We start from the raw sequence: 25,002 nt of genomic DNA, 5'->3' as shown, positions 1-25,002 counted from the left end.
TAAGAACTTTCGGGAGTCAGGAGGAGTTATTTCAGGGACCTGAACTGTGGCCACTTAAGACAGGGGTCTGCTTAGGTAATTTGGCAGCCATTTTTGCCGCCTGATCTGCCGTGGCTTTCCCCTTTGCCTCCTCTGCATCTGTTTACAGTGGCCTTTCGTTGCTATCATCACCTCTCATGTTAGTGACAAGAGGGCTTCCATCAGAGACCTCACTGCTTCCCCATTTTCGATGGGTTTACCTGAAGCGATCAAGGAGTCTCTGGCTTTCCATGTGGGCCCATAGTCATGGGCTTTCCCAAAGCACACCTGGAATCAGCGTAAATGTTGGCTGTTTTCCCATCTACATATCTGCAAGCCATCTTCAGAGTCTTTTAGCTCCACTTCTTGAGCAGACATGTGTGGTAGTTCACGTTTAATCACCACTGCCCAACCTGTGTAGTACCTGCCATCCTGGCCATACCTCGATCCATCCACAAAGAGCACATGATCTGGATTACCTAATGGCTGATTTACCAAATCCCACTACCTCTTGTGACATCATCTGCAAACAGTCAGGAGCCTCTTCCTTTGAATCTGGAAGAAAAGTTTAAAGTGCGGTGCCCTAACTCTTCCCTCCCCCCTTGGTCCAGAGGCAACAAGGTGGCTGGGTCCAAACTTTAGTATTACACCTTTGGAGAGCAACATTGTCAGGCAACAAAATGGAACACTGCATTCTCAAATAACGGGCAACAAAACAATCATTTGGATTGTACGTTCATGAGGATAGATGTAATATCGCCATCACTTCGTGGTTCAGAACTATCTCAGAGCTTTCATCAAGCATAGCTAATACAACTACTACAGCTCTGATGCAGAAAGGGGCACCTCTGGCCACGGGATCAAGTCTGGCTGAATAATATGCTACGGGGCGTTACTGCTGGCCATGCAGTTGGGTGAGGACAGCTGAGTCATGGCCACTCACTTCATAACAATACAATCTAAATGTAATAATCTGATAGTACATTGTAAGGGAACACAAAATTGCCAGTTCTAGGCATACAAAGCATCTACCACCTCATCTGTGAAGCGGTAGGGACTAAAGGACAAATCAATCACAGTGGAGTGAGCAGGGGTAATGGGAACCTGAGCCAACAAGGTGTGTGTGTCGGGCACGCTGTGGGTGTTAGAAACTGTGACTTCATTAACGGCATGTAGGTCATGTACCATCCAATGGTGAGTGGTTTTGCTTTTTTCAGCTTCTGGGAGTACTGATACAAACATGGACCAGGGAAGTTTATCACCAATGGCCAACAAACAAAGTTCCTGGTCGTTGAGGGCACCCGTAAGCTTCACAGTGCCGTCCTCCTGATGTGAGATACCAGCATGTACTTTTGCAAGCAAATCTGCACCTAGGAGGCAACAAGGGGCGTTACCACTGACCAGCAAATGGGCAAGCGCATCTTGGTTAGGGGCAAATCTAATGTGGATGGTTTCTGTTGAAAAAGGGAGCGTACTACTTTCCCATCCACTTCTACCCAAAGACTGGTGTGCTTGGAGAGTAAATCAGGGGAGGCCATGTTTGCTGTGCAAAACTGTCTTGGCTGCTCCAGTATCAATCAAAAAGGGACTACTTCTTTATCACCCAGTGTGAGGGATATCATTGGGCCAGACTGTATCTGCTAAAAATGTTTAAAAGTAGAGCCGATACTGGATTTCCTGTTTCCTAATCTTGATCTAACTCCCCCCCCCCCTCCCTGTCTTTGTGTTCTCCTTATAACAACAAAACATGGGTGTCTGTGGGGACGGACAGTGATCCGGGCATGGTCAACATAGAATACAATCCTCTCGTGTGGTGTGGACGAGGAGTACCACACACAGCACAACACTCTCTCTTCTGGGATCTGGGTCCCACAGACTCTGCAGGCCCATCACAGGGTGGCAGACTTACTTTTTCCTCACTTCAATGAGGCGTTTGGCATCAGGGCTGAAGCAATGCCAAAGGAACACTACCTATGGTTGGCACCACTGAACCACCCAATGCTGCTTGATGTTACTCTGCATTTTGGCTTACAGAAGTATCCAACTTTCCCTATCGCGGAATTAATAGACTGGAAAACAAAACAGGACTTCTCATCTTCCATGGGACCGTCTTGTAACTAGGGGATGGGCACAAGGGCTGTCGTTGTCTGTAACGTCCACCCCTATCCTCCTCCGTCCGCTCTGAGTCATCTAAGTCCACCCCTTTCAGTCGGACGCTGTGGTCCTTCTTTTGTCCGTCAGTAATGTGCCAGCTATCTATAAGAACAGAGCTCTGATGTTTAGCACAACACTTAACATGTAACACATAACTTCAAACATTGAAACAAACAGATCTGACAATACAGACATGAACACACAAAGGGCCCATAAAAACTTTTCATTGACTGCGATATAAAAAAATGTACAGCTTGATCAATGCTGTTGGCACCAATAAAAACCCAAAAACTTCCAAGAAAAAATAAAATAAAATCCTCAATGCGCATATTATTTAAAAAAAACAAATACCATACTCCATACGCATTCATATACATTTTCATTAACAGCTCATAATCAGTCTTCACACATATTCGCCTCAATTACAACTCAAAGCCACACCCATTCACATTCCACTGAATCATTTATGTCTTCCAACCCACATTGTTTCATCCCAAAACTTGCAGCACAGACAAACACAGCTTTCTAGGAATCAGACAGCCACACCCAGAATTGCTGATGGTCTGTCGCTGTAAGACAATATACATGTTATAAATCATACAGTCATTTTGTTAAAAGCCGGATTCCCACAGTGCACTGTTTGGGAAAGAAGAAAGAAGATTATTAACAGTTCTTTGTCTTCTATAATAATAATATTACACATATAACATCTCTTACTCAATACGATTCCCTCCCCCCATTTTCCTGCTCTTCTTATCTAAGGAATGTTTCTGTGTGAAGGCGGGGGGAAAGTGAATCTCTCTATTTCACAGTTCCTGACTGTCTTTTTGTCCCTCCAGTTACGGCACCTAATAATCATTCCGCTTTCTCAGACACTGTTTTCTCACTCGTTAAAACTCTTCTGTCCGGGGCCACACTTTCTCTAACATTCTTGTCACATTTTAACTTTCAATTCTCCATATCACATCCTATAATCTCCCTCTTTCCTCGCTACTAGCTAGGGGCTGTATTTTCTAATACTGGGACTGACCCATCTTAACAACAGTATTACAAACTGACACACACACAAAACAGAGGAGTGATCAGCACCTTTAACCCTTTCCTCCGCAGACAAAGGATTCACCATCCCCACTGGTTTGCTCAAATCTGACTATCACGTCTGACTAGTCAGCCGGGACTCCCCGCACGTCTTCCCCAAAAACCAGGGGTCAGGCCGGGCTCCGTCGCATCTTCCTGGGGGTCAGGTCAGGTAGTCTCCACAGTCTTCCATTAGATCAAAAAGGTCATGAGAGGTTCTACCATCTTCCTAGGGTCAGGTCAGGTAGTCTCCGCAGTCTTCCATTTTGATCAAAAACGGTCATGTGGAACTACAGTCTCCCTGGTCAGGTCAGCCGGAGTTCCTTTGTCCCACACCTCAGCGCTACAGCGCCCCCTTCCAAACCAGGAGGTTACGGTCCCCTCCCTTTGTCTGTGGTTTTACCGTCTGTGCTCAACTCACTCCTCACATATATCACAAACACACATAAACCATATACACACCAGAGTGATCTATGATTTCAGACTATGGTTCTATGGACCCCAGGCTTTCAGCATTAAAGCCGACTACTATACTTACATGGGTACCACCCCACAGCGGACTGAGCTATCTGAGCATGACGAAGTAAATAGCAGAAAGGCAGATGAGATAAAAAGTTTTCTCACCTTTCTTTGAGGTTGCAATCCTCTCCCCTCTGCCGTTCGTCAAGCTCAGGGGCCCGTCTTGTCAGCTGTTTAACGCTACATTCGCCTTGGGGCCCCACGTTGGGCGCCATTTGTTAAAGCAGCCCTAAATTAGGGCATTTTAGATACACTCTGGTGTTCCAGATCAATGTACCCCCCCCAGGGGTTAATATCACGCGTGGCTGAGAGACTGAACACTGACACAGAATTTGGTCAAAGCAATCTCTAACTTTAACTCATTACAGTCCTAGATATACAAAACATAGAATAAAATTCACACATCTTTAACAGTATGGTGACTTTTGGTCACATTGCCCTCTGTCTGGACAGGAGCACCTTCTGAACAGGGTGGGAGGCATGGCTTCAATAGGCTATGAAACTGCCCCTAAAAGTGTCACAACCCCTTTCATTTTAAAGCCATTGTTATAAACATGTGTGCCAACAATTTAAATACATAAGAATACAAAACACTTGTGTAATCTTTAAAGCTGGATCTTCCATTTAGGGTCCATTCACATGTCCGCAAGTGTTTTGCGGTCCGCAAATTGCGGATCTGCAAAACACGGACACCGGCCATGTGCGTTCTGCATTTTGCAGACCGCACATGGCTGGCACTATAATAGAAATGCCTTTTCTTGTCCGTGGCTGCGGACAAGAATAGGACATGTTCTATTTTTTTGCAGGGCCGCAGAACGGAAGTGCGGATGCGGACACCACACAGTGTGTTGTCCGCATCTTTTGCGGCCCAATTAAAAATGAATGGGTCTGCACGGATGCGGACCCATAATGCGGACATGTGAATGAACCCTTAAGGACACTGGCACCCACAATGATATTTGCTCTTCCTATATTTATTTAGTTATTTATTTCAAAAGCATTTGGTTTTATTAGGGCTGCTTGTTACGAAGCAAATGTGGATAAAGGGATCTGGACTCTGCTGCAGGAGAACCACCAGACTGTTACCTCTCAGTAGTGTCTGTTCAAGTGAATGTTGACCCATGGGGGTCAAGTGACACTGGTGCACAACACCGAGGAATCAGACAAAACCATAGCCAGGGACAGTTCAAGGTCATGGCAGGCAGAATTTGAGAAATCTAGTATAAACTCTCCAAGGTCAGGGTAGGCAGCTCAGGCTCAGTATGAAGGTCAGGCAGAGGTCAGGTCAGGCAAAGAAGGGTCAAGTCCATGAAACAGACAGACATCGATACACAGGCAGATGAACGTAGAACAGCTCAGGACACTAGTGGACTAGAACCTATTGCTCAGGCACCTTCCCACAGGAGAAGGTCCCTAAAGTACCCCAAAGTGGCTAGCCATTGGTTGTTGAATTTAGGATGTGTGCACACTGACCCTTTAACCCCTTCTCACAGGTAGGGCGCATGTTGAGTGTTTAAAGCTGGCTCCCATTCCAGAGCAAGCATCATGGCAACCAAGTCGCTACAGTTTTACATAGCAGACACCCAGAGGTAATGTTCGGCGATAACACTGATTGCAGACATTTAACCCTTCAGATACCATGGTCTGAACTGCTCCCCCACAGATAGATCAAGGGAGCTTTTCAGTTGCTGGTAGGCCTCAGGCCCTCTAAAGGATCAGAGGCTGCAACAGCTATGTTCCCATAGAGCCCTGCCTGTGGCAAGGCTCCATAGGAACATAGCAATTGTCCCATAGGCTGCAATGGTAATTCATTGTAGTCTATGGGAGAAGTGATCAGATGATCGCATGTTAACCACCTCCGGACCGCCTAACGCAGGATCGCGTTCCGGAGGTGGCAGCCCTGCGCAGAGTCACGCATATATGCGTCATCTCGCGATGGCCGAGATTTCCTGTGAACGCGCGCACACAGGCGCGCGCGCTCACAGGAACGGAAGGTAAGAGAGTTGATCTCCAGCCTGCCAGCGGCGATCGTTCGCTGGCAGCCTGGAGATGTGTTTTTTTTAACCCCTAACAGGTATATTAGACGCTGTTTTGATAACAGCGTCTAATATACCTGCTACCTGGTCCTCTGGTGGTCCCATTTGTTTGGATCGACCACCAGAGGACACAGGTAGCTCAGTAAAGTCCCACCAAGCACCACTACACTACACTACACCCCCCCCCCCGTCACTTATTAACCCCTTATTAGCCCCTGATCACCCCATATAGACTCCCTGATCACCCCCCTGTCATTGATCACCCCCCTGTCATTGATTACCCCCCTGTAAAGCTCCATTCAGATGTCCGCATGATTTTTACGGATGCACTGATAGATGGATCGGATCCGCAAAACGCATCCGGACGTCTGAATGAAGCCTTACAGGGGCGTGATCAATGACTGTGGTTATCACCCCATATAGACTCCCTGATCACCCCCCTGTCATTGATTACCCCCCTGTAAAGCTCCATTCAGATGTCCGCATGATTTTTACGGATGCACTGATAGATGGATCGGATCCGCAAAACGCATCCGGACGTCTGAATGAAGCCTTACACGGGCGTGATCAATGACTGTGGTTATCACCCCATATAGACTCCCTGATCACCCCCCTGTCATTGATCACCCCCCTGTCATTGATCACCCCCCTGTCATTGATCACCCCCCTGTAAGGCTCCATTCAGACATTTTTTTGGTCCAAGTTAGCGGAATTATTATTTTTTTTTCTTACAAAGTCTCATATTCCACTAACTTGTGTCAAAAAATAAAATCTCACATGAACTCACCATACCCCTCACGGAATCCAAATGCGTAAAAATTTTTAGACATTTATATTCCAGACTTCTTCTCACGCTTTAGGGCCCCTAGAATGCCAGGGCAGTATAAATACCCCACATGTGACCCCATTTCGGAAAGAAGACACCCCCAGGTATTCCGTGAGGGGCATATTGAGTCCATCAAAGATTGAAATTTTTGTCCCAAGTTAGCGGAACGGGAGACTTTGAGAAAAAAATTTAAAATATCAATTTCCGCTAACTTGTGCCAAAAAAAAAAATTTCTATGAACTCGCCATGCCCCTCATTGAATACCTTGGGGTGTCTTCTTTCCAAAATGGGGTCACATGTGGTGTATTTATACTGCCCTGGCATTCTAGGGGCCCCAAAGCGTGAGAAGAAGTCTGGTATCCAAATGTCTAAAAATGCCCTCCTAAAAGGAATTTGGGCACCTTTGCGCATCTAGGCTGCAAAAAAGTGTCACACATCTGGTATCGCCGTACTCAGGAGAAGTTGGGGAATGTGTTTTGGGGTGTCATTTTACATATACCCATGCTGGGTGAGAGAAATATCTTGGTCAAATGCCAACTTTGTATAAAAAAATGGGAAAAGTTGTCTTTTGTCAAGATATTTCTCTCACCCAGCAAGGGTATATGTAAAATGACACCCCAAAACACATTCCCCAACTTCTCCTGAATACGGCGATACCACATGTGTGACACTTTTTTGCAGCCTAGGTGGGCAAAGGGGCCCATATTCCAAAGAGCACCTTTAGGATTTCACAGGTCATTTACCTACTTACCACACATTAGGGCCCCTGGAAAATGCCAGGGCAGTATAACTACCCCACAAGTGACCCCATTTTGGAAAGAAGAGACCCCAAGGTATTCCGTGAGGGGCATGGCGAGTTCCTAGAATTTTTTATTTTTTGTCACAAGTTAGTGGAAAATGCTGATTTTTTTTTTTTTTTTCATACAAAGTCTCATATTCCACTAACTTGTGACAAAAAATAAAAACTTCCATGAACTCACTATGCCCATCAGTGAATACCTTGGGGTCTCTTCTTTCCAAAATGGGGTCACTTGTGGGGTAGTTATACTGCCCTGGCATTCTAGGGGCCCAAATGTGTGGTAAGGAGTTTGAAATCAAATTCTGTAAAAAATGACCTGTGAAATCCGAAAGGTGCTCTTTGGAATATGGGCCCCTTTGCCCACCTAGGCTGCAAAAAAGTGTCACACATCTGGTATCTCCGTACTCAGGAGAAGTTGGGGAATGTGTTTTGGGGTGTCATTTTACATATACCCATGCTGGGTGAGAGAAATATCTTGGCAAAAGACAACTTTTCCCATTTTTTTTATACAAAGTTGGCATTTGACCAAGATATTTATCTCACCCAGCATGGGTATATGTAAAAAGACACCCCAAAACACATTCCTCAACTTCTCCTGAATACAGAGATACCAGATGTGTGACACTTTTTTGCAGCCTAGGTGGGCGAGGGGCCCATATTCCAAAGAGCACCTTTCGGATTTCACAAGTCATTTTTTACAGAATTTGATTTCAAACTCCTTACCACACATTTGGGCCCCTAGAATGCCAGGGCAGTATAACCTCCCCACAAGTGACCCCATTTTGGAAAGAAGAGACCCCAAGGTATTTCGTGATGGGCATAGTGAGTTCATAGAAGTTTTTATTTTTTGTCACAAGTTAGTGGAATATGAGACTTTGTAAGAAAAAAAAAAAAGAAAAAAAAAATCATCATTTTCCGCTAACTTGTGACAAAAAATAAAAAGTTCTATGAACTCACTATGCCCATCAGCGAATACCTTAGGGTGTGTACTTTCCGAAATGGGGTCATTTGTGGGGTGTTTGTACTGTCTGGGCATTGTAGAACCTCAGGAAACATGACAGGTGCTCAGAAAGTCAGAGCTGCTTCAAAAAGAGGAAATTCACATTTTTGTACCATAGTTTGTAAACGCTATAACTTTTACCCAAACCATTTTTTTTTTACCCAAACATTTTTTTTTTATCAAAGACATGTAGAACAATAAATTTAGAGCAAAATTTATATATGGATGTCGTTTTTTTTGCAAAATTTTACAACTGAAAGTGAAAAATGTCATTTTTTTGCAAAAAAATCGTTAAATTTCGATTAATAACAAAAAAAGTAAAAATGTCAGCAGCAATGAAATACCACCAAATGAAAGCTCTATTAGTGAGAAGAAAAGGAGGTAAAATTCATTTGGGTGGTAAGTTGCATGACCGAGCAATAAACGGTGAAAGTAGTGTAGGTCAGAAGTGTAAAAAGTGGCCTGGTCTTTCAGGGTGTTTAAGCACTGGGGGCTGAGGTGGTTAACGTCCCCTTGGACTAAAAATAAGTGTTAAATAAAGTTTAAAAAAATGTTAAAAATATAAAAATTCTAATCACCCCTTTTCCCTACATACATTGAATGCTGTAACAGGGGAAAACATTGAAAAGAAAGACTGACTCACTGTTTTGTTGTTGCTTCACCTCCCCAAAAAATGTAATAAAAAGTGACCAAAACGTCATACACATCCCATGATATCAATAAAAACTACAGATTGCCCCGCAAAAAATGAGCCCTCACTCAGCTCTGTAGACGTAACAAAAAAAGTTATGGGGGGTCAGAATATGGCAATGTAAAGAAAATATATATTTTTTCCATTTTTTTTTATTATTATTTTTAGATATTAATATTAAAACACAAGAAAAACTATATAAATGTGGTATTGCTGTAATCATACTAACCCAAAGGATGAAGGTAACAAGTAGATTTTACTTCATAGGGAATGCCGTAAAAAACAAAACCCATATTAAATGGTGCCACTAGAAAGTGCAACTTGTCCTGCAAAAAACAAGTCCTCATACGTCTATGTAAAAATAAGAAAGTTATAGCTCCAGGAAGGCAGGGAGGGAAAAATGAAAAAGCAAAAATGGAAAATCACTGTGTCAGGAAAGGGTTAAGAGCCAGAGGGAGCGCGCATGTGCGTCTTCAGGCAAAGTGAGTGAGTAGCCTGCATGGATGGATGGGCTACTCTGGAGGCCGGACACACCAGTATGGAGAGGAGAAAGGGAGGCGGGTTCGCTTAGCCAGGGACCGGTGTTCTGGAGTTGGTGAACAGAGCAGCTGCTCATGTAACGCTATTTATATGTAATGCAGTTGTGAATTCTTCCTGCTGGTACTGTTTTCTCTTTGGCCACTAGATGTCAGTATAACCAGCATTCCCTTATGGCAAAGACTACAGTGTTCCTAAGCCCTACTACTGTATATTTGCCAAGTACCAATGACATGCAGTGCCCAAATACTGACAGTTTGGTCAAACATTGGCTTTCGGTGAAAAATAAACAAATCTCATATATCGGTGTTTTCATTTTTATAGTTTGTTGCCCTCTCTCTTTACATATTTAACTGTATTTTATTTTAAAAAGACTTTCCAGGATTTTTATATTGATGGTCTAAGCCAGGGGTGGGGAACCTTTTTGCTGCCATTTGGATATTTGTAACATCATTCGGGGGCCAGACAAAATTCACAACGTAAAAATTTGACGGCTATATTTAGTCAAACATATAAGTGACTTAGGGGTAAGTTACAGAAATTGTGCTTCAATGAAAAAAATCTAGAGCGCTGTATTTTTTCAGCACAAAATGGCGCCTGCATTATATATCAGATCAGAACCCCATCAGACCCTCCCTAGCCTCACATCAGACCCCCCCAGCCTCCGACCAGACCCTCATCAGACCTCCAGCCTCAAATAAGACCTCCCAGCCTCAGATCAGACCCCTATCACACCCCCAGCTTCAGATCAGACCCCCAGCCTCAGATCAGACCCCCCACATAGGCCACCCAGCCTTAGATCAGATCCCCCAGCCTCAGATCAGACCTTTTGCCTCAGATCAGACCCCCCAGACTCAGATCAGCCCCCCAGCCTCAGATCAGTCACCATCAGACCCTCCCCACTTTCAGATCAGCCCCAATCAGACCTCAGATCAGACATTTAAAAAAAATAAACTTACCTCTCAAGCTCCGGACAGTGCTGCCTCTTGGCAGATTCACTTACTCTCCTTGGTCTTTTTCCTGCCGCGCTGTACTGTGACCTGACAGCGCACAGCGTCAGGTCATAGTGCGCGTCCACGTGCACTAAGTACTGACGCTGTATGTGTCAGGAGACAGCGTGGGGCCAGGGAAGGTGAGTACAGCTAGCAATGCGCTGTTCTCACCTTCCTGTGCCTCCTGCATGCTAATGACCACTTCCATAATGGAAGCCGTCATTAGCATTTTCTGGCAGGGATCCGGGGGCCACATAAAATGGTATGCGGCCAGTGGGCTGGAGATTCCCCACCCCTGGTCTAAGCGCTTAGGCCTCTTCCTAGGTCATGTGATGTTACGTTCATGTCCTAGGCGCAGCTCATTCCTACTCAACTTAATGGTACTGAGCTGCAATACCAAGCACACCCGCTATCAAATTGACAGTGCTGTGCTTGGTAAGCTGTGAGGAGGCCATGGAGCTCACCGGAGCTCCAGTGAACGTCGCAGCTTCCTCAAGCAGCTTATTATGCCAATCCCATATCGAAAGATATAGAAATTCAAATTGCAGCGCTCACTTGCGTATTGTATCAGAGGCACGGTTGTGGCCAGGACAAAGCCAACATAAACTGTGTAAAAATAAGTAGGGTCCAGCTGCTGATAAAACAATATCCTTTATTCGATGCGGTAAAAACTATACAAGACAAGACAGATGTAAAATTTACGTGTTTCGGATCTCGAGTTAACGATCCTTACTCATGATATAAAATGCCATCTGTCACTCTCCCATATAAATACACTTCCTCCAATCACATGCATAGAAACAACATCACATAATAATCAGGTGTGCGCAAATCCAAAAACATGGAATGACAAATCCAACGTGCAGAAAAAAAATAATTACTAATTAATTGATACTGTAAAATCAATTCATGTTTTTTGTTCATGCCTGTGGGGAAGTACAGTCAGGTCCATAAATATTGGGACATTGACACAATTCTAACATTTTGGGCTCTATGCACCACCACAATGGATTTGAAAAGAAATGAACAAGATGTGCTTTAACTGCAGACTGTCAGCTTTAATTTGAGGGTATTTACATCCAAATCAGGTGAACGGTGTAGGAATTACAACAGTTTGCATATGTGCCTCCCACTTGTTAAGGGACCAAAAGTAATGGGACGATTGTCTTCTCAGCTGTTCCATGGCCAGGTGTGTGTTATTCCCTCATTATCCCAATTACAATGAGCAGATAAAAGGTCCAGAGTTCATTTCAAGTGTGCTATTTGCATTTGGAATCTGTTGCTGTCAACTCTCAAGATGAGATCCAAAAAGCTGTCACTATCAGTGATGCAAGCCATCATTAGGCTGAAAAAAACAAAACAAACCCATCAGAGAGATAGCAAAAACATTAGGCGTGGCCAAAACAACTGTTTGGAACATTCTTAAAAAGAAGGAACGAACCGGTGAGCTCAGCAACACCAAAAGACCCGGAAGACCACGGAAAACAACTGTGGTGGATGACCGAAGAATTCTTTCCCTGGTGAAGAAAACACCCTTCACAACAGTTGGCCAGATCAAGAACACTCTCCAGGAGGTAGGTGTATGTGTGTCAAAGTCAACAATCAAGAGAAGACTTCACCAGAGTGAATACAGAGGGTTCACCACAAGATGTAAACCATTGGTGAGCCTCAAAAACAGAAAGGCCAGATTAGAGTTTGCCAAACGACATCTAAAAAAGCCTTCACAGTTCTGGAACAACATCCTATGGACAGATGAGACCAGAGTGATGGGAAGAGAAGAGTATGGAGAAGGAAAGGAACTGCTCATGATCCTAAGCATACCACCTCATCAGTGAAGCATGGTGGTGGTAGTGTCATGGCGTGGGCATGTATGGCTGCCAATGGAACTGGTTCTCTTGTATTTGTTGATGATGTGACTGCTGACAAAAGCAGCAGGATGAATTCTGAAGTGTTTCGGGCAATATTATCTGCTCATATTCAGCCAAATGCTTCAGAACTCATTGGACGGCGCTTCACAGCGCAGATGGACAGTGACCCAAAGCATACTGCAAAAGCAACCAAAGAGTTTTTTAAGGGAAAGAAGTGGAATGTTATGTAATGGCCAAGTCAATCACCTGACCTGAATCTGATTGAGCATGCATTTCACTTGCTGAAGACAAAACTGAAGGGAAAATGCCCCAAGAACAAGCAGGAACTGAATACAGTTGCAGTAGAGGCCTGGCAGAGCATCACCAGGGATGAAACCCAGCGTCTGGTGATGTCTATGCGTTCCAGACTTCAGGCTGTAATTGACTGCAAAGGATTTGCAACCAAGTATTAAAAAGTGAAAGTTTGATTTATGATTATTATTATGTGCCATTACTTTTGGTCCCGTAACAAGTGGGAGGCACATATGCAAACTGTTGTAATTCCTACACATCTTGTTTGTTTCATTTCAAATCCATTGTGGTTGTGTATAGAGCCAAAAATGTTAGAATTGTATCGATGTCCCAATATTTATGGACCTGACTGTAGCTACCAAGTTCCAACATCCAATATGCCTCTCTACTTAGTAGTTTGTGTCTATGGTCAGCCCCCCCTAACTGGTAGCTTGACCCTCTCCAAGCTTTTTGTATTATCCTTATGTACAATGGCATAGTGCAAAGTGGCAGAAGGAACATTGCGTGTTTGATAGTGAGGTATGTCAGAGAAATGTCATTGTATTCTGGTTTTAATTTGGTGGTACATCCTATATATTGCATAGAGCATTCAACACATGTAATTAAATAAACCGCAAACTCAGTGTTGCAGTTAATATATTGTTTTATTTTGTGACTTCTGCCATTCACTATGTAACTAATCCTATGACCCAAAGTGGGGGCCCTGCGCGCAGCACATCTGATGCCTGCTGAAATCACTTCACTCCACTCGGCATCTTAGTTTAACACTGGTATATGTTTTTTTACTGCAATGGTTTATTTAATTACATGTGTTGAATGCTCTATAGAATATATAGAATCAGGGTGGATTGCATATTATAAGTTATACCAGCAAGAATTAGTCTTTATGTAGAAAACTATGATTTAAATCAAGCCTTACTGACTACTGATTTAAATCACGATTTAAATCACTAGTCACTAAGGCTTGATTTAAATCATAGTTTTCTACATAAAGACTAATACTTGCTGGTATAACTTATAATATGTAAGTAGATGAAGATTTTTAGAATAACAACTTTTCATATTAGTTTAATTAGGTTGATTCTGTATTCATAGGTTTGTAGAAGTTAGGAGTAAGGTCTTTTTCTCAACTCTGTTCATGTTATAAAATTTTTGCTGTGAAGAAGAGGCATGTGATCTCTGCTGAGTCAAATTCAGTTTTGAGAACTGCAAAAGAAAACCAAGCATCTGTGATAATCTCTTGTAGGCAGAGAAACTGCCCAGTAATCTTACAAAAACCTCTGGAAAAGCATGACATTGTGAATGGACAAAGGGGGGAAACTAACTCTCCTTAGGGAGAGAGCACCTTAATCAGTGTGAGGAGACTTTTAGGCCATAAATGCTCCTCTGGAATTCTGGGAGGGAAGAAATGCAAATGAGCTCTTAACACGCTCTGCCTCTAATGCCACCAGATGTAAGGCAGCTATCCTATAAGTCAATATTCAGCTCTTAAAATAAGCCTTGAGACATGACTTGGATATTAAATAAGCCAGCACCTCATCTGCAGACAGCTGTTTCGGACACAGGCCTCCTACCCAGTTAAGCCAGTACTCTCTTCTCTGCACTGCTGAGGGGCAATCACCCCGAAACAGCTGTCTGCAGATGAGGTGCATGCGCAGACCTTTAAAAATTTGAAAAAGATAAATACCGGATCCGTTTTTTCAGATGATAACCGGAGACACGGATCTGGTATTGCAATGCATTTTTGAGACGGATCCGCATCCGGATCTGTCTACAAATGGTATCAGTTTGCATACAGATTGCCGGATCCGGTAGGCAGTTCCGGTGACGGAACTGCCTTCCGGAATCCAACAACGCAAGTGTGAAAGTACCCTTAGTGGGGGGAGGGGAAGCTGACCATAGACGCAAACGACTAAGTAGAGGGCATATTGGATGTTCGAACTTGGTAGCTGCTTCCCCACAGGCATGAACAAAAAACATGACTTGATTTTACAGTATCAATGAATTTGTACATTTTTATTTTTTTCTGCATGTTGGATTTGTCATTCTATGTTTTGTGATTTGCGCACACCGGATTATTATGTGATGTTGTTTCTATGCATGTGATTGGAGGAAGTGTATTTATATGGGAGAGTCACAGATGGCATTTTATATCATTAGTAAGGATCGTTAACTCGAGATCCGAAACTCGTCAATTTTACATCTGTCTTGTTTTGTATGGATTTTACTGCATCAAATAAAGGATACCGTTTTATCAGAAGCTGGACCCTTCTACTTTTACACAATCCCATATCGATGACCTATCTTGAGGAAAGACCATCAATATGAAAATCCTGGGGAACCCCTTTACATTAGGCCTCTTGCGCACAACCATATGGCTTTTTCAGTATTTTGCGGTCCGCAAAAAATGGATCCACAAAAATTATGGATGACGTCCGTGTGCATTCCGTTTTTTGCAGAACGGAACAGCTGGCCCCTGATAGAACAGTACTATCCTTGTCCGTTATGCGGACAATAATAGGATATGTTCTATCTTTGAATGGAAATACGGAAACGGAAGGCATACGGAGTACCTACCGTTTTTTTTGTGGATCCATTGAAATTAATGGTTCCGTATACAGTCCGTATACAGAATGCAAAAAATGGAACGTAAACGAAAAAAAAAAAACGTTTGTGTGCAAGAGGCCTTATCCTGATCCTGAAAGCTGATGGACCAGTGTTTCTTGGGCAGCTGTCTCCGTGGATAGTTTGTGCTTGCTAAGGGGGTATAAAGATAAATTTGCCTACACAGTGCTGTTACCTGATACCTCTGACCTTTTTTTTAAGGTGGCATCCTTTTTTGATGGAGCCACAGTGCAGTGCTGTATATCATCAACGCCCAGCAGAACCCATTGACTTACAGTGGTGTCAATTGGGGTCCCATTCATGCTTACCATTGAAGAGTACTTTAACCTTTTTGCTGCCAGGACAATTTTAACAAACAAAAAATACTACCATCTTACATACCCATAGCAGTTCTTTTTCTAAAATTAGACACTTGCCACAATTTGTGCCCACCAGCACTTAAAGGGTTGTTTGGAACCATCAGCGTTTGTTTCTGTCCTGCAGCGGTGACGTTCTGACAATGCGCATGTGAATGATGCATCCAATCACTTTACTAGGCAGTTGTGCCCACTGTGCTGCCATGACCGCTGAGGACAGTAACGGACTGCCAGAGTCATGTGCACGTTGGTGGAGCGTCATCACTGCAAGACATTTGTACAATTTTGTTATTTTAAAGAGTAACAAAACGTTTGATCAAATTTTTGTTAAAATGTCCCTAATGCCATAATAATACTTTTTGTAATATGCTATATTAAGGCATCTTGTGTTTTTAATAGACTTTTCCCTCCCTAAAGTTCTACTTTCCTTAAAATTTACTTTTCTGTACACCGCTGACTTCACAATGGAGTAAAGAGTTTCCAGTTTATCAATGGGGCTGCAGTGCAGGGAGTACTGGCAGGAGCACATATTGCTGCTCCTGTCTGTAACCAACCCCTACCCCCGAGGTTTACTAAATCCTGGCATAGCACATGGGCACATGAGTACCCTGTGTGTACAATTTTAGAGTGAAAAAAGGAAAGGAGTACCTTGCAAAAGTATGGGAACCCAAGGAGATTTGAGTGTTCAGATAATGCTGAACGATAGCGTTCAGACTTTAAATAGCCTGTTTGTTGGGAAAGGCCAAGTGATGCAAATTCGAAAGCTTTATAAATACCCAAACTCCTATAACCTTGTCCGACAAAACTGTAGCCATGGGTTCTTCTAAGCAGCTGCCTAACACTCTGAAGATGAATAGTTGAGGCGCACAAAGCAGGGGAAGGCTATTGGAAGATAGCAAAGTGTGGCAGTTAACAGGCAGTTAACAGGAACAGGGGAGATCAAAAGAATGTCTGGAAGACCAAGAAAAATTTCAGAGACAGCTGCTCGTAAGATTGCTAGAAAGGCAAATCTGAACTCCCGCTGGACTGCAAAAGATTTTCAGGAAGATTTAGCAAACTCTGAAGTTGTGGTACATTGTTCTACTGTTCGACACCTGCACAAATATGGACTTCTTGGAAAAGTCATCAGAAGAAAACCTCTCCTGTGTCCTCACCACAAAATTCAGTAAAAGATCATCTAAACAAGCTGATGCATTTTGGAAACAAGTCATGTGGACCGATGAGGTTAAAATAGAACTATTTGGCCACAAAGAGCAAAAGTACGTTTGGAGAAAAAGGGGCACAAAATTTCATGAAAAGAACACCTCTATCCAACCATTAAGCATGGGGATGGATCAATCATATTTTGGGATTATGTTGCAGCCAATGGCAAGGGGAACATTTCACGGGTAGAGGGAAGAATGGATTCAATGAAATTCTAGCAAATTCTGGAAGCAAACATAACACCAACTGTAAAAAATCTGAAGTTAAAAAGAGTATAGCTTCTACAAATGGATAATGATCCTAAACACACCTCAAATTCCACAATATTATACCTCAAAAGATACAAGCTGAAGGTTTTACCGAGGCCCTCACAGTCTGAATATCAGTGAAAATCTGTGGACAGAACTCAAAAGAGCACTGCATGCAAGATGGCCCAGCAATCTCACAGAATTGGAAGAATGGATGAAAATCCCTGAAACAAGAGTTGAAAGACTCTTGGCTGGCTACAAAAAGCATTTACAAGCTGCAGTACTTGCCAAAGTGGATACTACTAGGTGCTAACCATGCAGGGTGCCCAGAGTTCTTCTTCAGGCCCTTTTCCTTTTTGGTTATTTTGAAAATATAAAAGATGAAAATAAAAATTGATTTTGCTTTAAATACAAAGGGAATGTGTCATCTTTAACTTTTGCAGATCATTTCATCTTCAACTTACTTAACTATGCACAGTAACAATAATTTTGCAAGCCACTGAATAGATGTATTGCTGTGTTGTGGGAAGTCATAAAATATGTATTGCTGTGGTGTTAATGAAGTCATAAAAATGATTTTTATTTTTGCAAAAGCAAAAAAAAAACTTTTTATTCTACAGAAAGACCACTAGATGTCATTGTAGTGCCCGAATAGTTACTGTATTTCAGTGAATACCTTTAATTTAAGAACCTACTTGAACAGCTCAAACATAAAAATATATTTAGAGCAGTTTTACATGACCGCATTCAATCTGGGAAACATACATGTACTCTGTGTGGGAACAGTATTCCTGGACAGAACAATGTTCCTTTGAGGTGAACTTGCAGCATCATAATGATTTACAGGTATGATGCTGTGACTTTCTGTCTCACTGCGGGTCTACTGAACTGTACTGACATAATGCCGTCACTACAATTTAATAGACCCATGGTGAGACAGGAATTCACAGCATCATAAATCATTATGATGTTGCAAGTTCACTTCAGAGGAGCAGTGTTCAGTCCGGAAAGTACTGCTCCCACAATCATGTATTACTGTAGATAATTGTCCAAAATTGGGGTGACAGATTCCCTTTAACAAAAGTGCCTGTAAGAAGAGTGCATTATAAGGTGCGGACCTTTCATGGCATACAGTTGTAAATATGTGTGCTGTATGGGACTGTGGGGAGGATAAAAGGTAAATATGAATATCATTTCATAAAATAACAGAAGTGTGACCTCTCCAGTATCAGGGCTATGAGTGGACAGAAGACGTCTTCTTAAGAATTTCAGTTACAGCAACATGGAGAATGTGCACTTATCTGCACCTGTCTTGTTATCTTGTTCTTATGATGTGCAGGTTCTGGAGGCTACGCCAGTAACAGTGTTGGTGCCGTCTCGACCACAGGTGATGGTGAAAGTATTATGAAAGTGATTCTAGCAAGGCTTATTCTACATTATATGGAACAAGGTAAGTTATTTCTATACTGTTGCGTGTAACCATAGTTAAGCCTAAAAAGAGGAACTTTTAGTATTTTATCATTTATTGCAGCAATTTATCACATTTATTGTGGTGGTTGGTTATTCCACGTTTGGGCTTCTTCAAACAGACAGCCGTTTGTATTTTATTGTGTATTGTTCACTGTATGAACCAATTTAAAGGGGTTTTCTGAGACTTATATACTGATGATCTGTCCTGTGGATAGGTCATCAGTATTTGATCAGTGGGGGTCTGACACCCAGGACCCCTGCCAATCATCTGTTTGAGAAAGCAACAGTGCTCACAGTAGCGCCGCGGCCTTCTTTAAAGGGGTCTCCAGGGGTAGGATGTGGTACTACAGCTCTGCCTCGTTCACTTTAATAGAGCTAAACCTAAACAACCTTTAATCATTTTACATTTACAGTACCAATACAACATATTACTGATTCATTCACAGGCACACTATATGATTATAAAGACAGCAGTAACATGTATTAGCTTTCCAAGTACAGAAAACCTATATTCTCAACATAGTAAGGCTATAGCTTTTTATTAAATGAGGGAAAAATTTAACCTGGGATATCTACATGCAAGGCTGACCACTTTCATCCAGGCTGTAGCCATTTCATATTGAAAAGAGTGGTTTTCTATACTTAGAAAGCTAATACATGTGTCACGAACCAGCGGGAGTCAATCCACTGTGCCACGTGTCCTACCTCCTCTAAGGGCGTTATATAAGTGAACCCCTCGATCTTCACAGTACCCCTGATGGTGGGGATAGACTTTCCCAAGAGGAACACCAGGTCGCTACCTCTTGAGAAGGATTGGCACACGAGGCAGCTGGTCTAGACGGACCAGGAGGTACCTGACCAAGGTACCAGAGTTACAGACGTAGTCAGCAGGCCGAGTTGTAACCAGTAGCAACAGTGCGGGACCGAAGGATGAGGCAGAGGCAAAGTCAAACAAGCAATAGGTCCCGGCAGGCGGCACAGGTACAGGTCAGGCAATCCGGGTCGGCAACAGGAGAGTCAAGGCAAGCAGGCAGGGATCAAACAGGTAGCGGAGTCCAGAAACACAGCACGAGTTAGGTACACAGGAACACAAGCAGAGATAACAGCAACCTTACAGGACACAAGGACCTTGACGCTGAGGCATCTGGGAAGGGGGCTGAGCCACTAATATGGGCAGAAGGGCTAGGATTGGTCAGAGAGGTCACATGATATTAACCCATAAAGCACAGGAAGTGACGCGCGCCGGCCCTTAAGGAAGTGCTGCAGGGAACAAGCAGCAAGCATACTGTGACCAGGGCTGAAAGGAAACTGTGGAGCGGATCTCAAAACAACAGTACCTACACGGACAGAGCCCAGGACTGCAGCGATGAATAGGGAAGCGCTGGCAGCAGATCACCACTGAACACTGCGCCCGGGACCGCGGCGGTAAGCAGGGGAACAGCGGCGCACAGCAGCCACTGTTACAACATGTTATTGGTGTCTTTATAATCATTATTGTGCCTTTAAATAAACCAGTAATATTTGCTCCAAGGATTCAGCTGCACCTCTCTGGTGCTCCAAGGTGGTCATTTGCATATGAATAAAAACATAGATAGCTCTGCAGCTGTTTAACATACATTTTTAATCAGCATGATCAACCCTACCAGGCATTATGTCTGATTTAATAGGGTTGATCATGCTGAAAGAGGCTCTTTAACAAAATGTAGGAATTTTACAGTTAAATAACAAAACGATACTTTGTATTCATATGCTTTGAAATAATTTACTGTAAAAGGGGTTATCCAGCCTCTACTAAGTGATGGCCTATTCTTAGGATTGACTATCACTAGCTGATTGGCCAGGGTCCAATATCCTGCACCCCAGTGATCAGTCAGGGCATAGCTCTGTCACTGTAAATCGGTGCCAGAACTGCACAGCACCATCCACCTTGTAGTAGAGGGAGCTCATTACTACAGTGCCCCTACCCCCTGTGTCCTGCACAATTTACACATTTTACAGAGAGCAGCTAGAGAGGGATAGATGTAGAGAGACACACAGAGACCTTGCTGTAGCTTCGAATAAGTGTTCTATCTCTCCCCAGTACTGGATTTACAGTGACTGTGTTTTATACTGCTATAGAGTGTTTGCCATGCTACTAGGGCACGCTACAGTAATAGGGGAGCAGCAGGGGTGTAGCTATAGGGGGTGCAGAGGTACCAGTCGCTACTGGTCCGAGCAACCTGGGGAGGCCGCATAAGAAGACACTGGTATTATAGAAAGTGCATGCTGGTCAAGTTACACCTGTGGCTGGAGGGAAGGGGTTAGGTCAAGAATTTGGCATTGGGGGGGGGGTGCTGTTTCAATTTTCTCAGCCAGCACAAAAGCTATGTGCACCCCTTCCCCTGGCCACAAAGCACAGAGGGAAGGGGGGCCCAAGCTGAACTGTTGCACCAGGGCCCATGAGCCTTTAGCTACGCCCCTGGGGAGCAGGATCTCATCTTCTGTATATGATATTCCAGCTAGTCTGCAACCACCTGGAGCTGAGCTCAGGGAAAACTGACCATTAGAGTTGGAGGGCGAAGAGGAGAAAACTGATAAAAAAAATCTGAGTACAATTCATTTAATGACCAGAAATAGTGCAACTCCTCATGTATACACACAACAGCTTATTCTGTAGCATTATCCTGAAATTACTTTTAAGGTGTCTACCATGGTAGGTTTATACAGTGATCCTTCTACCTGTTAAGACTCTTACCTTTAGAATTAAGGTGGTAGAGAGGTAGACATTAAAAAAAAAAAAAAAAAACATTTTCACAGTTTCAACTCATTGTATGTGTCAGTAGATTGTTAGACTGTTCGGATTTTATTCATGTCCACTAATAATAACAAAGGGAATGATAATTTTTACAACTGACACTATAAATGTATTTTTATTACTTGGCTGTAGTATATGGCACAATACATCATGTTGTAAATGCCACAGGCTAAACTTTGTTCTCATTTGTACATAAGAATCAGTTCTATTTTCTGCTGCTTCAAGAATGGCTGAATGTTGTGAAGTATACACATCGGGGAGATTTACTATTTAAAATGAAGCGGAATTCAGTTGCAGATTGTACAGCTCAAATCACACAATCGTGTCAAGGGAAAGGGGCAAGGTTGAGTAAAATTGGGCAAGTGCATTAAAGATTTTGATAAATCTGGGGCTAATTATATCATCCCCTCCACCTCCTTTCTACATCTTAAAGGAATTGCCCAAAATTACAAAAATATCCTTGATAAAAAAAAAAAATCTGTGTCATACCCACCCACTGATAGTTTCCATTCACTCCAGTGAAGCTGAGCTTCAGTACCAGAAACATCCATGGTTAGGTACTGTTTCTGGAAGAAAGCAGCACTGTGCTTTAAATCCTGTACAACCACCTGTAAAATGTAGCAGAAACAAATATATTTAAGGTCAGAAAGTTCAGCCTAAGGCCTAGTTCACACGAACGTGTGTGATCCGTGGCCGTATTGCGGCCCGCAAATTGCGGGCCGCAATACACGGCCACAGTTCCGTGTGCATTCCGCATCACGGATGCGGACCTATTCACTTCAATGGGTCCACAAATCCGGAATTGCGGAACGGCCGCACAGAACGGGACCCCTCGGAAGCACTACGGAGTGCTTCCGTGGGGTTGCGTCCCGTACTTCCATTCCGCAAAAAGATAGAACATGTTCTCTCTTTTTGCGGAACGGGCGGATAGCAGACCCATTAAAGTGAATGGGTCCGCGATCCGATGCGGCTTACCTACGGCCGGCAATCGTGCATTGCGGCCCGCACGGGTCACACACGTTCGTGTGAACTCGGCCTAAAGGTGTTTTCCGAGATTTATCTCTGGATAGGTCATCAGTATCTGTGGGGGTTGGACACCCTGGACCCCTGCTAATCAGCTGGTCAAGAAGGCACCGGTGCTCATACTGTGATCACCTGCTGTTATGGTGAAAGGTTATTCATACTTGGAGTATATTTGGGGTGTGATGGGAAACAAGTATAGATCATGATCTAGTCACATGTTACAGTTTATATCTGTTATATATAAAATGTTGTATCTGGGAAATCGGAAATAACTATGTTTCCATTCCAGGAATGTCTACAGAAGAGGCAGCAGAGGCAGGTCTCAACTACATGAAAACACGGGTAGATGGAAGTGGAGGCGTCATAGTGGTTAACAGTACAGGTGAATGGGCAGCAAAGTTCTCCACAAAGCAGATGTCTTGGGCTGCAGTTAAAGATGACCATCTACACTGTGGCATTTATACAGGAGAAGACAAGATTGAGTCTGTTGCTGCAGGCACGTCCACTAGTGAATGTAATCCCACAATCTGACGACAAAATGGTTCACTTCTTTTGTGTATTCCTGTGTGAGTTAGGCCTCTTGCACACAACCGTATGGCTTTTTCAGTATTTTGGTGTCCGGATCCGCAAAAAATACGTATGAAGTCTGTGTGCATTCCGTTTTTTGCGGAACGGAACAGCTAGCCCATGATATAACAGTACTATCCTTGTCCGTTATGCGGACAATAATAGGACATGTTCTATCTTTGAACGGAACAGAAATACGGAAACGGAAGACATACGGAGTACCTTTCTTTTTTTTGCAGGTCCATTGAAATTAATGGTTCCGAATACGGTCCGTATACGGAACGCAAAAAACGAAACATGAACGGGGGAAAAAAACGTTTGTGTGCAAGAGGCCTTAAAGACAGGGGCATATACTATGTCCTGGATTGCAGACAAGCCTATCAATTAAGTAAAGACTCTTTTTAGCTTTTAAATGTATGATCAAAAGGTTCTGTTCACTGACAGCAAGTAAAGGCCTTGCAACTGGTGAGGAAATCTAGCAGACTGTCCAATATACAATGAATAAACTGTATTTACAAGAGTGGACAGCACATGTGAATACACACTCCCTGCAGTTGACCAGCACTAGAACTGTCGGCCATGCACAAGAACACCGACTCTCCGTTTTTGTTTGCTCTTTTGACAACTCAAATTGTGGTGGTTTGTGAGGCATTAGAAATAAAACCTGGTTAATGATTAGACTTGCATGGTAATTAAGAGTGTGCATGTTGTTGCCAAGGATTTTCTATTCGATTGGTATCATGTTGTTCTGCTTTTTGCAGAACAGCCTAGAGGCGCGCTCATTTAGCCTGGTTTAGTTATTTGATTGATTTGTGCTTGAAGGGGTTGTTCAAGTTAAAACAAGAAAGAAATTGATAGTTCATAAAAAAGGTGATACACCCCAGCCCCACTTTTCCAATCCTCCTGGCCGGATGTTTCTTACATGCAGACAGTTAGTGAGGACAGTGATTGTCTGCAACAGCCACATGCAGTAGATAGTGCATGATAGTGCATCAAAAATAAAACATGACGTTGTGGCTGCAGTGGCGCGGAGGATTGTGATGGCGGTTACTGGAGCAGGGAGGGTTCAGAACGGTGAGTATACTTTTTTAAAATTATTTTAACCCCTTCCAACAGCAGGTTTTTAAATATGGCGCCTGCTTAGGAGATGAGCAGGTGCCATAACTGGTGGATGCCTGCTGTTTTACACAACAGACACCTGCCTCCAATTACAGACATTGAATTATAGTTGCAATTTACCACTGCATCTGAGGGGTCATTTACTGGTAGTGGGCTGCTGATGGTGCCCGAGCGCCCCCACCCATGACAAGATTGCAGGAGACTTTCAGTTGCTATGCCAGCCGGTAGCCTTGTGAAGGCCCCTAGACTTTCCATTGCCAACTACAGATTGCCACAGAAAATAACAAGCCCCTAAACATTTCTGAAGACAGAAATGGTATATGAATGCATTGTATATACATTTGGTATTGCTGCAATCATACAGACTAGTAGAATAAAGGTAACATGTCATTTTTATTGCATCGTAAGCGCCACAAAACAATGGTGGAATTGGCCATCAATGCACGAACACTCACCGTGGGGCAGCCGCAGTGGATTGCGGACCCATTCACTTTAATGGGTCCACGATCCGGCCGTTCCGGAAAAAGATAGGACATGTTCTATCTTTTTGCGGAACGGAAGTACGGGACGAAAGTGCTTCTGTAGGGTTCCGTTCCATGCTTCCGTTCCGCACCATTCCGCATCTCCGGGTTTTGCGGACCCATTGAAGTGAATGGGTCCGCATCCGTGATGCGGAATGCACACGGAACGGTGCCCGTGTATTGCGGATCCGCAAGTGCGGTCCGCAATACGGCCACAGAGCGCACACGTGCAATAAGCCTTAGATGCAAGTCTCACTCAGTCTGTAAA

The 25,002-nt window shown here is 43.3% G+C and overlaps 1 protein-coding gene across 2 annotated transcripts in view; it reads left to right on the top strand.

Annotated features, from left to right (window-relative positions):
• Positions 1 to 23,206, top strand: part of ASRGL1 (asparaginase and isoaspartyl peptidase 1) — a 72,799-nt gene extending 49,593 nt beyond the window's left edge. For both annotated transcript variants that reach the window (XM_040428643.1, XM_040428644.1), the window contains exons 6-7: positions 18,580 to 18,690; positions 22,817 to 23,206. In XM_040428643.1, coding sequence (XP_040284577.1) covers positions 18,580 to 18,690; positions 22,817 to 23,058 — 353 coding nt within the window. In that variant the 3' untranslated portion in view covers positions 23,059 to 23,206. The remainder of the gene's footprint in view (positions 1 to 18,579; positions 18,691 to 22,816) is intronic.
• Positions 23,207 to 25,002: the final 1,796 nt, after the last annotated feature.

This window comes from Bufo bufo, chromosome 4 (assembly GCF_905171765.1).
Source record: "Bufo bufo chromosome 4, aBufBuf1.1, whole genome shotgun sequence".
NCBI lineage: Eukaryota > Metazoa > Chordata > Amphibia > Anura > Bufonidae > Bufo > Bufo bufo.
Note: the sequence above shows the minus strand (reverse complement) of the source record. Positions and strands in the feature narration are given on the sequence as shown.